Here is a 14,551-nt window from a genome sequence, read left to right as displayed (position 1 = left end):
TGTAAGCCTAGCCTTCTTAAGTCTAGGAGGAAGACGCTGTTCAACAGTATCTTATTGCTTCTATCTGTCATGAGTCAGTCACTAGAGAACTACTTGGTACCATCTATAGAGTCCAAAGAGTAATTCAGCTTTACCAGCTGAACTGTGCTACTAGTTTTTTTACATGGCTCCTCTTAAAGAAATTTCTATCAACCTAATTTTAAGCTAAATTCTACTCAGTGTCACTGATTGTTTTTGGACAGATGTTGCTACCACTCGGTCCTCCTGCAACAAGCTTCATGCGTACACCAAAACTGAGCACACTGAATGAACAGTCCTTCTTCCTAGCACTTGTGGGAGAAACATTTGTGGGAGAAGCCAGCACTAATGTTGCCTCTTCAGGGACTTGTTTTTTCCCACCTCTGCATTTTTTTTTCCACCACCCACCCAAAGACTGTAAGATTCCCCAAAAGGTAACCAAAGAGGATCCACAAGACATTTTATTCAACTCATTGCCTGAAGTATTTGAGCAGTTCAGACAGCAGACAAGCTCTTCCCTAGTGTTCCAAATAATTTAATGACTGCTAGGATTGGGTGTGTTGGGTGGGTGGGTGGGTGTTGGATTTTGCAAGATTATCTATTTTAACAAACCAGTAAGACTCAAACCTTGTCATCTGAACGTACAGTCGTCATGGAAAAACCTATCAAAACAGTCTCAGTCTACAAGTCTATTCACACCAAGGCACATTCCAAAACCACACCGAACTGGTAAAGTAAAAAGCCTGCATTATGCCGAATCTTGCATTTCTTACAATTCAAATGTAAGGAATTGTAATGACCGGAGACATTAGCATCTCAGACCAAAAACTTCCACCATTGCAAGAGAGACTTACGCTTTCAACCATGTTGCGGCTTGTTCATCTAAGAATAAAAAAAGGAGTTAAAACCAAAAAGTTTTATTTTGTCCCCTGTAAAGTTTCCCATACAGTTCCCTGTATCAAATAACTTGAAAAAAATGCTTTAGAAATCACTTTAAACAAGTACTCATGGTCTTATTAACCGAAGTTGACAGGAAATGGTTTCCAGTTTTAGCTTTTTGGCTCCACTAGATTGATATTTTCATTACCAGTGCAATACAACCCCTAGCCAGGGAAGACACTGGCAGCCTGGAAGCTTCTTGGATTAGATTACCATCTCATAAAGTGCTTGTATTCAGAACCATAGAGCTTTCAAAAAGTGTCCTTTCTGTGACGGGGAAATAAAAGAATCCCCAATATAGTACTTCAGTTAAGTCTCTCCCAGCCGTTGCTGGATTTTGGCACGGCCGCCTATTAGCCTCCAAGGCGCTGACCTTCTCCCCATGCAAATCCTCCCGGTCGTTCTTCTGGCAAGGGATTGTAATTAGGGTCATCCTCTGGTGTATCAAATATTGCTTTCCTGGAAAACAAAAAAGGGTTTTTTAAAAACAAATAAAAAACCTCCCCACACACATTTCACGGTAACATCAAGACTGTTCAAATTCTTCACGCATACAGGGTCACATGTGTGCTTCAGCTAGGAGACATCTGCAGGAAGGGCAAGAATTTTGTGGCTAAATCAACTAGGACTGATTTAACTGAAAGTTACAAATTTATCTTTCGTGTAAGGAAGAATTTCATACAGCTAGCATGTTCTCCCAGGACAGGATAAGGGACCAAAATGCGAATGGAACATTAAATAGCTCTTCACATCTTGAGAGCTGGACAAATATTATTAGTAAGAGTCCATTAGTCAGTAGACGAGTCTGTGGCTGCACCCAGATTAGAGATCTGGAGTTTCCAATTTACAAAAAAAAAAAAAAAAAAAAAACCCACACTCAATCTTGCAGATTATTCTGTCACTCTCAAAACTAGTTTTAAAAGCTCAGATATAAATGCAAAAAGACAAATGAGCGCCCAACTACATATGTGCAATAAGGAAATGTGAAGGTAGCCTGCACTGGAAACAGTTTTGAGGTATTAAGGCTGGATTATATTAGTGCAGACCTACAGAAGTGACCTGCATAGCTACTCTGGGACAGCTATTCCTGTACAGATCACCTGGTACAGTTACTTGCTGAAGGTAAAGCGTAGACGGAAGAAAAATGAAACATCAATACAAGTTCCTGGACAATCAAACAGCTATGACAAATGAGTTTAACCAAGCATATATCTGAATAAGTTTAAATACCCAGCTGTCTGCAAACCAGTTCAAGCCAAAAAGAGAATCAGTTGGGCGCTACACAATTCTAAGAGTTTCAGACACCTCAGCTTTCCACGTCTCAAACTACCCCGACATTTAGGCAAGCTGGTCTCATCTAAGCTGTCGCACGACATTCCAGATGATTACGGCCCATTATATAAGAGGAACCAAGGAGGAACAGCACCACTGAATTCTATAAACACTACAGTCCTTTGTCAAAATTTTGACACGAGGATCATTCCACTTGCCCCTGCCCAAAAGCTAAACTAAATACCTCAGTCACCGCATTCCTACACAGCGGCACTCTTGCGCCTCATCTCAGTAACAGATTTATGCATCTTGGGCGCCACCAATAGGCAAAACTCGGTTAAGCAAGGATTATCAAGGATTACCAAAGAAATCAACAGTTACAAAAAACTCTTTACCCCCTTCTCTCCAAGTTAGTTCCTACTTACGCGTTGGTAATACTCGCCCCCCTCCCTTGTTCGGTAAAAAATGAATTAAATAAAATAGCAAGCACAGACTTACTGCAGTTCTGTCTCAGGCTGCCTAACTTAATAGAGGTTGATTTAAATGAATTATAAACAGTTTTCCATACCAACCCCTTTTTTATCTATTTAGCTATTCCAAATCAAAAAACAAACACTTACAGGACAGACGGCGTTCTCAGAAGCCTTCCACCACCAGGCTGATTAGGAAAGACATCTTCTAGGAAAAAGTATATATGCCCAACTGCAATGCCTAGTACATAAAGAAATGTCAAATGGTAATTTTCAATATTTCTCCTCTATAACTTAGAAGTGCTCCACTAGATTTTTTTCAGAAAAAACACCTGTCATTATTAAACATGCTGATGTTATTGCTTTATGTGAACTAATAAAAATAGTAGTATATATAAACTATTTCATACCAGTAGCCTGATACCCATGATGAGATTATGCATCTGGGCTGTTTCCAAGCAAAAAAAGAGCTGAAGCACCAGAAACCTTTTTCATCGCTGCTACAGCACTAAATACCCTATAATGTCTAGAAACCAGGAGGGCCTCGTATAAGCATATCATCAATATACCAGATAAACTAATACTAAGCCATAAGCAGGAGGCATTTGGCTCTTGGATTTTTCTGCATTCCCCCCCACCCATGTAAAACACTAGCAGAAACAGATTCTTAGGATTTTTGCAGTTTCTTACCCAGGAGATCCACAATGATGGAGTTCCCCAAAAGCAGTGAAAAGCCCATCAGTACCCAAGGTAGAAACGGAGCTTGAAAGATGAGAAGACCAAAAAAGTTCATACGGACATAGGGATTCCTGCGGCTCCATACATACACAAGCATTATTGTGAATGCCTGACCCAGGAAAACTAAGTTTACAAACAAGCCAAAAAGCTGGGATGGCTAGTTAAAGAAAACAGTTCACAGTTATGAGTCATTTAAAATAACTGTGTTGAGATCAAACATGACAGGAATTTGACAACTTGACCTGTTCTCTTTTGTTTTCCATACAGTTTCTCCCTCCAATTCCCCGAATTCAAGTCAATCAAATTTATTATCAAATTCAACACTTATAGTGGAATTTAGGATATCTGCAGCATGAATAATCTCTCTTTATAGTATAATTTACTCAGGCGATTTCATGCTAATAGCATCTCACACGAGAAACTCATTTCCATAATCCTAAACCTAGCATTAGAAAGACTAAAAGACCAGCTCAATACTTGATAAAAATGACAGTCACAAAACATTCAAAACTACCTTAACACCATTATCCCTCATGCTACAAGCAAAGTATCTCATCATCTAAAAACAGAGAGAAGTGTAACAGCACAGTTTGAGTTCTCATTGACATATCTTCAACTTTAATATGGCAGTTAGGGGGAAAACAAGAGGAAAAAAAAAGGATACAGTCATTAAAAGTCCACCAAAAAGGAACATAAATACAAAATCTGCCGTCCGACCTCGAAAAGATCCTTCTTCAAGCATTCGGCAGTAACGATATCTGAAGCCACAGGTCAGGAAAGTTTGACAGCAAATGAATTCGACAGAAAGATTCAAGGGGAAAAGGTTTTGATTACACATGCCCTTGCATGTAAATTTTATACCAATTTACTTCATCAACTGAGCACCTCAGCAGAGAAGCCAGACCCTGGAGAACAGAAACACTCTTGGAATTTTCTCCCACATACCAGCACCAATCTGCTTGAACACCCCAGAAGGATCAGGCTTGTAAGCTCAAGTTCTAACACCACGGAAATAAATGTCAAAAATTCTTTACAACTTGAAGGAGCTCCCACCAGTGAAATCAGCATCGCTAAGCTCCCAGAAACTTCACAGTGCAGCAGAACTGAGCCTTTTCGTAGCAACATCTCTGCACTCTGGAGCTTTGCTTTCCGAGAACAGGAAACAAACTTGATGAAGGATACAAAAAGATCATGTTAAATAAAAAATTAAAGCCAACTGGTCCAAAAAATAAGTAGTTTGTGATTAACCTCCATACCTGGAAATAAGACAAACACAAGGAACTTAAACATGAAAACTTTTTTTTTATTGTCTAAATAGAAAGTAACTGCAAGTAACTGCAACCAGTCTCCTTTACAGTCACAGGATCTAAGACTTGACCTAGAGATACACTGATCTTTGTTTCAGCTTTATTACTAAATTGTAACTCTGCTATGAGAGGCAACAGCCATTTATAACAACTGACTTTGCAAACACAAGCAATTACAAGCTCAACAGCTTTCTTAAGAACCCCCACACTTTAGAAAACACTTACTTGAAAGTGTTTAAATATTAATTCAGGGTTGAAATATAGTTGAAAGGGCGTGATTAGTTCTAATTGCTGAAAAAGAAGAGAACATTTGATGAAACGAACGTACCGAGAGTTCCGCCGTACGCACCCAAACAGGTCACCCACCTCCTCCGCGCGAGGCAGGCCCCCGAGGCCAGGCCGGGAGCGCACGCAGCTTTCCAGCCGAGCCCTCCGCGGTATCCGCCCGGCCCCGCAGGCGCTGCTGAACGCGCGCTGGTGCTCTGCTCCTCTCCAGGCTTAGAGGCGGGCAGCGGGGCCCCGCCGCTCGGGGGCCGCCGCCCCCACAGGGCAGAGCCCCGGCCCGGAGCAGAGCGGCCTGGCCGGGGCAGCAGCCCCCCCCCCGCCCCGGACGGCGCTAGCCCGCCTCACCCCGCCCGGCATCCCCTTCCCTCTCCTCCTGCGCGCCCCCGCGCCGGCCCCCGCACTCACCACGGCGGCGGTGGTGAGGACGCAGGCCGTGGTGTAGGCCCGCGTAACGGGCGGCACCTGCAGGTACTCCTGCCGGAAGGTCTGGTACGCCATCTTAGCGCCCCCCGCTCCGCTTCCGCTTCCGCTTCCGCTTCCGCTTCCGCCGCCCAGCCGCGCGCCTGCGCGCCTGCGCGCGCCGTTCCTCCCGCCCCCCCCCCCCCCGGAGCCAATGGGCGCCGGCCGCGCCCGAACCATCGCGCTGCGCTCTCATTGGCCGCGGCGGCTTCCCCCTCCCTCTCCGCCCGCCTCTCCAGCCAGAGGGCACGGTGATTGGCCGGCGTGTTGTTCCTCGCGGCTCCGTTCTGCTCGCTGATTGGCGGGCCCGCCCGAGGGGGTTCGAACGAGGCGGGAAGCGGCGGAGGCGGCCTGAGGGGGAGTGGGGAGGCCGGTCCGCTCCGGTGAGTTTCGCTCCTGCGCGACGCGGCTGCGGGGCCGTGAGGAGCCGCGGGCTCGTTCTGCAGCGCCCGTGCGGGCTGCGGCCGAGGGAGGGGACGGGCCCGGCGCCCCGCTAGGCCTGCCGTGGAAGCCGGCGTCGTCCTCGCGCTGCCCCTCCGCGGGGCCCGGGCCGGCTCTGCCGGCGGCGCCCCCTCGCTGCCCTCCCGGTGCGGGCCCTCGAGGCCCCTTCGCCAAGATGTCGGTCAACCCCATGGCCTACGAGGCGCAGTTTTTCGGCTTCACCCCCCAGACGTGCATGCTTCGTGTCTACATCGCCTTCCAGGACTACCTCTTCGAGATGATGCTGGTGGTTGAGAGCGTCATCCTGAAGAAATTGGATGGGTTTCCCAACGCTAAAATCAGCCCGTTCCAGATCCGGGAGAGCACGGAGAAATTTCTTCTCTTCATGAAGGAGCGCTTTGATCAGCTCTTCAGTAAAATGGAAGAAGTGCTTTTGCAGCTGGTGTTGAACATCCCGAAGAACGTGCTCCTTCCTGAGGACAAGGTGCACGAGCAGTACCCGTACACTAAAGAACAGTTCCAGGCGCTGCAGGATGAGATCAGTGAACTGCAGCAGCAGTACAGGGCCGAGGCGTCTGCGGGGCAGGCGCTTCTAGCGGAACTGGAAGAACAGAAGACTGTTCAGGCTGAACTTGAAAAAATTTTGCAGTGGTTTGATGGGCTTGAGAACATCTGTAGAGCACACGGGACCAGCAACTTCCAAGAAAGCTTTGCATTCCTGACCCAGAACTCTAAGAAGCTCCAAGGGGTATTAAAAGATGTTGAAAAGAAAAGCAAAAAACTGCAGAAGAGTGGTCAGTTAGCTTAATGGAAATTATGAAAAGCATCAAAAAAGCCATTAATCAGCTCACTTAAAATGATAAAGAGGCCTGCCTTTCCAGAAGTATCTTCTCTAGCCCCTGCACTTCTAATCCTGCCAGGAGTAGGCTGAAAGCTGGTCGAGCTCTTGCACTGAATTTTGTTGAAGTGTATCAGTTTGCCTCAACTTAATTAGGAAGCAGGGAGAGGAAAAAGCCTTCATTTTCTAGGAAAAGTATAATGAAAGTGGTGATCAGGAATACAATTTGTGTTGGATAACCTGACTGAAGGTAGTTTCCTGACCTCAGGAAAGTTACCTTTGAACACAGCATATAGCATTTGTGTATCTTAAGGTTAACAAAGCACACTGAAGAATGTCTAAGTGAGTTCCCAGACTGATACCAGTTCAGGTAATGAAGTGTGTGCTTTTGTCAGTGATGACATCAAGATTTTGTACTGATCTTCTGAAGCAGCTGCGTTACAAAGGCTGTTTTTCTTTAAGGCCAAGGTGCCTGTTCGCTGTGTTTTGAAAGTCAACAAGTAGGAAGCCCATAGAGAAGAATAAGGTAGTGACGCTTGTAAATGCTCTGAGGAGGAACAGACTTGTTTGCATCAATATTAACTTTTGTCACTTTGAGCAGTTTCTGAGATTTAAGGGTTTATTACCACTTAATATGTTTTGTAAAGAGGTAGACTGTTTTCTTCGAGTGAGGATAGTGTGCTGCTCAAAAGATTTAAAATCAGAAAGCACCTGGAGGAAATGAACAATTCGATCACTTCAACTTGATCACTTTCCTTACTTTATCTTACAAGGCTTTATTTTTGTTGTCCGGTGTCCTTTTTCTACTAAATAGCAAAGCTAATTTTGTGCATGTTTAATCAGATTTTCCTGTATGAATGTTGTGAAGACTGACTGATGAGTTCTTTGAAGTCACTTAATTGAGCTTATTCTATCTGTGCTTTGTCAAGTTCTACACAGTAGGTGTAAATCTTTTCAAAGGCCTCAGGAGGCTTTGAATCACCTGTACAGATTGCGCTTCTTTGTCATAAAGTGTTAACACCCGTTTGTACTTTAGTAAGCACAGATGTTTGAAATACATTAAACTTATGTGTAATTTAGGAGTTATTGCAATAAAACAATGTACTAAAAGCATAAAACACATTTTTCAATTACTTCTTCCCAAACATCTAAAGAGTTCATATAGAATCAGTTTAGTATAGCCAGTATATTTAAACATATATTGACTTTTTGATGTGCAATTGCAGAAAGGTAAGACTCCGTGGCCGCTCTGCAAGCCTTACAGAGGAAATGAATATCTAATGTTGAACTCTAGACTTGTTCAGTGAATGTTAGCCTATATGGAGGCTAGAGCTCAACTTCAGAAGCTGAGAAAAATAGAGGAGCAAGTAAAAATTAGATTGCTTTCTTGTTTAAGAAACAGCTTAGTCTATGACTTGCAGGTTATCTAATATTGTCTAACTTAAAGTTTGTAGAGTAGAACAATTATAATCTCTGCTGCAGATAATCTTTAACTGAGAAAGTGCAGCTTCATTTTGTACCATTGACTTGAATTTTGTTGCAAAAAATCAAGCAATCACAATTTCTTTAATTGTAGAGAATAGCGTTTACAAAATCTACCACTGATTAAGAAGCTAAGATGATAGCTTCAATAAAACCCATGAACATTTAGCTAAAAGTAGAACTACAGGCAAGTGTTTGTCAATGTGGAATGAAACAATCTATTGCCACCTGGTCTTCAGGACAAAGTAATGGCTGTGTAAGTGTCACAGACATTCACATTCACAGCATATTCATTGCAGTCCTCAAAACTTGGTAACTTTTCTAGAAATAAGGAATTGGAAAAAGTAGCGTAAAAACCTCTGATCAAGAATGTTAAGAATACGAAGGCCTTCATTATTTATCAAACACTTCAGCATCTACACGGTTCAAATATGCATCACTTGTTTTGCATGCTGCTCTTCAGGATTTGTGCACTGGTAGATTAAAGATTGAGCTCTCTTGCTGATTTTAATATTTTAAAGTCTTTATTCCTGAAAAAGGTTTTTTTTTGGTGTATGAATAATTCATTAAAATGAACAGGGAAAATAACCATTTACTAGCTAATGTAGGTTCTCAACAGGAGATTAATTACAGTGAGACCATTTTCTTCTTTGTTTAGGCTTCTGTAGCTGAAATTAAGTGATGGTTGACTGATGACAAAACCATTTAGCCAAAATGAATGGCATATGGAGAAAATCATATCTGTGAAGCAAAAAGGAGACTTGCCATAAGCCCTCTGGAGATACCAGCTACTTAAATTCACCTGCTGTTAAGATTTTGTAACCTGATTTCTCCTCTTCATTTTTGTTCATAAAATCAATTGTAAGAGTATAACTCTCTAACTGCGGGGGGGCAGGGGGGGGTGAATACTGTATGAAAGCTGCTGCCAAATATAATCTCTTTCCAAAGAGTAATAAAACGCTTCACCAGGAGATCCAGCATATTTCAGTAATATACATGGTAGCAATATAATGAAGAACAATTGTTTTATGAAGCAATGCTATTTTTTTTAATGGTTACCTAAGGAATGAGTGTTAAAAATACTTTTAAAATAACATTGTAAATAAAATGTTTGATGAAATATATATCCAAAATGTATGTATTTAGTGGCAGGATAGGGACATTCACTGGAGGTCAAGTTGCCTTATGCGAATGTTATGTTATGAAACTAAGAATACTTCCACAGGATGAAATTAAATGCAAAAGCTTTAGACACAATCTGGCAATACTAGTTATTTGCTGGCTGTCATGCGAAGCCTCTAGAAACTTATTTAAGAAACATCTGAATGTTTTATCATTTAATTCTAAAATATAATTACCTGTTCTCTGAAGATCAGACAAGCTTATATAATCCATATAACACTTCTAAATAATCCCAATAGTGTTTTTCAGATTTCCTTTAGTGTATGCAGAATCAAATTACAGGTATGAAAATAATGTGTTTGGTGTTTTTTTTTTCAGAAGTGCACATGTGGAAAGTAACTGCTACAGGGTGAATCCCGTTAGGCAGGGTGTACTCTGTGTATTTATGAGCTAGGCACATAAACTACAGAATGAATGCCTGTAACTGTTTTTATAATATTGAAGAAACAGTATTTGCCTAGGGAAGACATTCTTTCGCTTGTCAAAAATGCCGCAGGGACTTAACACATACTACAAAAGTGGCTGCGAAAAGTGAGAATTTTACTCTAACCTCTTTTGACAGTCGCTACTTGCAACAACATAACGTGTCCTGTCAGCCCTCCCACCGCATGGGAGCTGGTGTTTTTCTGCATCGAGGTGCCTCTGATCAGTGACCTATGCGACGTGCAAATGCCAAGCTACATCCAGAAAGCAGCATTAATAAGCAGTTGTTTTTCCTGTTCCACCTTACTATAAAGCAGTTTTCCTCACCTTTTCTCCATTCCTTGTGCTCTGGAGCCTCTGTTCAAGTGCTGGTTAGACTTAGCCCCGCTAATGAGTTCCCAGCACAACGTGATGTCTCTCCTGCAGGAACAAAGATAAACGAGCATTAGACATTGACTAGATAAAGAGGATTTATGCAGGTTCCCTCGCTAAATTGCACTGCGTGATCGTTCCAGTCAGGGGTGGGAGGAGAGAGGAATGACATGGAAACATAAAACGAATGAAAAGGGAAGTTTTACTTGTATGTTTCTATAACGTCAATTACAGAGCAGCAGAGTGTTTGGAAATGGGAGAAAATACCTGTCACAAGGTTTGAGGACAAAGGTAGAATAAGTTACAAAGTAACAAGTTAAAGTTCTCAGTAGTTGTATCATAGGGGAATTAATTTTCCTTCATAGCTCAAACATCTGCTTCTACATGTTTTTAGGTTACAATTTTTACCCATCATGTCCAAGGCAAATACTATAACTATTTTCAGAAATAGCCTGTGTTTTCCCCACATGGTCTAAGCTATGCTTCTTAAACCAAACTAGAGAACCTGAAGATAATTGCCTTCAGCAAGCTGCTATTTTAGCTCAAATAACAGCAATAAAGCAAAGTCATTTAGCCTTATCACTGAAAATCAGGTCAGGATGCCAGCCTATTAACTCATAAAAACAATGAGCATGTCAAAATATCAAAACTGCATTTTCTGGAACGAAAAAAGTGGACAGCAGAGGGCACCAGGAGACCGTCGCAAGGTTTCAGCTGGCAGAAAAGTCTGTTTCTTTTTGCCTCATATCTTTTGTATGCACCAAGAATTGTTGAATATCTCCTAAGATAAATCGGTTGTTTTACCATTAATGAGTAGGAGACAGGTTTCCTTTTGTTGGGGAACTGCATGTCATGAGAGAACATACACGTGTGTTTTTGCAGAGAGCTAGATCAAAAAGTATAATATTTATACATCCTAATGCTGTATTTTTCGCTTCTCATGAAGACTTATTCCAATTTTCAGTCATTTGTGCTCAAACAGCTACACTTTTTTTCCTCTTGATCGAATAGCTTGTACAGTGCTGAGATGCTATCCAGAACATTTCTCATGATCACAGCTGTGGGTGCCAGTTTTTGAATGGGAGATGTCACCCCCCAAAGGAAAGTGTGTACACAGACAGCTCGAGGAGCCTCTGTTACATGCAATTAGGCAGAAACGACTTTGTACCTTCCTCCATCATGTCTCTCTCTCTTAATTCTTTTCAAAGTAGACTGCCTTCATGGCATACACAAATCTATTACCTTCTGAGACAGAATGTTTCTACCTGAAATAAAAGGCAAGGCTTCACATTTACAAAACATCTCTAAAGAGTCTTACATCTTGCTCAGTGATAAAGTATAAGTCTCATGATATGTACCACTTAACAAAACATCTGGATGATCTTACAGCTGTTGCTCCTCTCTTCTCCACCTGCAGTTCTCAGCTCCATCAGGGAGTGAAGGCTCACGTCTGTAAAGCATTCTCCCTGCTACAAAGGTCTCTTAATGGAGGGAGTCTCTGGGAAAGGCCTTGCCAGCCATCGTAGGTATGGCTCTGACGCTCTCAGGTCAGCAGGCTTGCCCTTTTCGTATCTGCAAGCGACATGTTTCTGCTTCTGTGTCAGTTATTATGAGGCGAGCACACAGTCTGCACAGGCTTGGCAGCCGCTTGATTTGAATACTCTAAATCCTCCTGCAGATCCATGATTCTCTGTCAGTTAACGCATACGCACATCCCAAAAACAGGGGCTAAAAGAATACATGCCAGGGAAGACCAGTCTGTCCTTCCTTGTTGCAATGCTTCTGGCACTTTTAATTAGCTATTTCAATGTCAATTTTCATCATCATCATCTAATTTTTAAAAGCCACGACGGCACGTGTATGCTCATGCAATGCCATGTGACTGTCAGATCTGCCCCGTTTGAATGATTTGGATGCTCCTTGGTGCAGCAGCCTGCTGGTCAGGCAAGGAGGATCGTTGGGAGGGCAGCGAGCTGCTGGTGAGTTTGCCCTGTATCCGTCTCATCATTAGCAAACCTCACGGCAGCACCGTTTGCCTCGAGGCAAAGCCCAAACCTCGCGGAGGTATCGCCACGCACCATGGCCTCGCTCCCTTCTGCTAGCGGAGCGGGAGGGCAAATGCAACCACCCCTCTCCTAACCCCCTTCCTAAAACGAGGCAATGCTTTTTAAAGAATTTCAAAATTTTAACAAGCAAAACACGGTTTCTCTGTTCAAAACACTCCCACTTACCTTTCAGGTGGCATCCGAAGGTGGCAGTGACAGTCACCAAAGAGCTCCTTGTTTGTGCGCGCCCAAAAAAGCCCTTCCTCTGCAGCATTTCACATCTTGGCGTGAAAACACCAGCACCTGTAAAGGGAATCAGCTAAAGACAACTGCAAAAAAAACCCCAGGCTTACCTGATTTGCATTATCCAGAGAGGAAGACAGAGCAAACGGCCCCAACCCGGGGCTGCCTAACCCCTTTACGGAGCTGAGGGGTCGCTGTTAGTCAAAGGACGTTTGTGAGAGAGACGCAGGTTGGGAGTTTGTGCCCCGATCGGTTCCTCGCTGGAGGACGCCAGTGCTAAGATGCCACTAAACCCCCAGCGCTTCCTTGGGGCAGAGCTCTCCCCGTCGCCCGGGAGCGAGCGGAGGCCGCAGGGCCACCCCGTCCCTGGCTGAAACGGGGTCCCGCCAGCGCAGGCGTGCGGATACATGCGGTCCCTCTGAGACCGTCGCTCGAGTCACCTCACGGCAATCATCGGAAATGAATCCGGCGCTTCCGAGACCCCCATACCGGTGCTGCCAGGGCCTTTTCCGGAGCTGGTGCCGGCGCCAGCTCCTCTCCCCTCTCACCCGCCGGGCTCATCGAGCTGGGTCGAGCGCCCGCAAACGCCGCCCCGCTCGGTGCCGGCCGCCCGCTCCCGCCTCCCTCCCTGGCAGAGCAGCTCTCCTCCTGTCTTGGTGATAGTCCCAATTAACCACAAATCTTCGTGCCGCCTCAGGACCTTTCGTGGAGGCCGCGGTGGCTCCTCTCCAAACTTCCCCTGTTGCAACGGCCGCGCTGCTTCAGCTGCTGGTTTTGCGGGTAGCCGGGAGGCGTTTCCCTCCGGCAGCTCGTACCGGCGGGCTCGCGCGGCGCTCCCTTGCGAGCACGAGACCTGCCGCAGAGGAGGGACGTCCGCGCGGGTACAACAAACCCCACCGATCCTATTAGGCCAGGCTTTTGCAGGAACAGGGCCTGGGGCCAGTTTGCGTTTTCTGCGCTTTTAAAGAAAGAAAGGAGGAAAGTCTAGGTAGTTCAATTTTAATGCCCGGTCTCCCAAAATGATTGTGCCGAGCTGGAGGATCAGAAGAGCCCAGGCCTGAGGCCAAGGGCTTCGTTAAGAACCCACGTGAAAATACAACCGCCGGTTGTACAACGTTACCAAGATCATCCTGAGGGCAGAAGCAGTTTTTCTGTAGTGCGCTTTGTCAGCGGCGTCAGCATCAAAGCGGAGGTCTAACGGGAACGAAGCCACCGGCTTTCGGCAGGAGGACAACGCGCGTTCGAGGGGACGTCCCGGACTCGGGACCTTCCCGCTTGCTCTGCTGGGATTCGTGCCGACCGCGTCCCGTAACCCGCTGTTAGCGGCACCGACTGTCCCTCAGGACCCTGACTCAACCGTCCGGGAAACCAGACCCCAAAGGCAGCGTATTTCACCTGCTGGCTCTCCGTGTCCTCCCAGCGCTCCTGCGGCAGCAGAAGACCTGGTTTCCGGCTGGGAAAGAGCTTGGCCTGAGCCTGAAGGCCGGCGCGGTTAGGCGACCATCTCCCACCGCCGGTGAAGCCCTCACTTCCTCTGCCGGCTCGCTCGACAGCTCCCGGACTGCGTCGCCCAAGCGGCCTGGTGGCCGCGGCTGGGGACGGGTGCTGTCCGAGCCCTGGCCGGCGTGGAGACCCTGGTGGCACCGCTGCGCCCCAGCCCGCTCCCCGCCTCCGAGGCCCAATTAGACAGTCACGAATTCACGGCCATGAGCAAGGTGCCGCTTCAACGTCCGTGGTGTCGCTAATGGCCATTCATGAATCTCTGATCTTCTGAATCGTTCATGAAGCTGGCCCATTGCTGGCCTTAGGCCACCCTGTGGCTCCTCACCGAGAGCCTTAATTACAGGCACGACACCCTGCTGACGGTCACGCACTGTAATTACTTCTCCTCAGGTCCAACGGCTGCGGAGCCGAAGAGGCCACCGGGACAGGGGAGAGACCCCCGGGACGCCCGTCCTGCTGCAAGGCTGGGGACACCCTTGTTACACCCAGACGTTCCCCGCGTGGGGTCTTGCACGGCCCCGGGAGCCAGCCAGA

The 14,551-nt window shown here is 45.5% G+C and overlaps 2 protein-coding genes across 2 annotated transcripts; one reads left to right on the top strand and one right to left on the bottom strand.

Moving 5' to 3' along the window:
• Positions 1-919: 919 nt before the first annotated feature.
• Positions 920-5,623, bottom strand: DERL2 (derlin 2). The gene is made up of 7 exons (XM_068909788.1): positions 5,435-5,623; positions 4,970-5,035; positions 4,620-4,693; positions 4,102-4,195; positions 3,390-3,585; positions 2,850-2,940; positions 920-1,416 (listed from the first exon to the last, which is right to left on the bottom strand). Exons 1-7 carry the CDS (start codon positions 5,525-5,527, stop codon positions 1,311-1,313), a joined length of 720 nt encoding a protein of 239 aa, XP_068765889.1. The 5' UTR covers positions 5,528-5,623; the 3' UTR covers positions 920-1,310.
• An 80-nt stretch (positions 5,624-5,703) lies between these two features.
• Positions 5,704-7,885, top strand: MIS12 (MIS12 kinetochore complex component). Its single transcript, XM_009678131.2, has one exon. The coding sequence runs from the start codon at positions 6,105-6,107 to the stop codon at positions 6,735-6,737; it is 633 nt and encodes a 210-aa protein (XP_009676426.1). The 5' UTR covers positions 5,704-6,104; the 3' UTR covers positions 6,738-7,885.
• Positions 7,886-14,551: the final 6,666 nt, after the last annotated feature.

This window comes from Struthio camelus, chromosome 16 (genome assembly GCF_040807025.1).
Source record: "Struthio camelus isolate bStrCam1 chromosome 16, bStrCam1.hap1, whole genome shotgun sequence".
Lineage (NCBI taxonomy): Eukaryota > Metazoa > Chordata > Aves > Struthioniformes > Struthionidae > Struthio > Struthio camelus.
The sequence above is the reverse complement of the archived record's forward strand: the minus strand, read 5'-3'. Positions and strand labels throughout refer to the sequence as shown.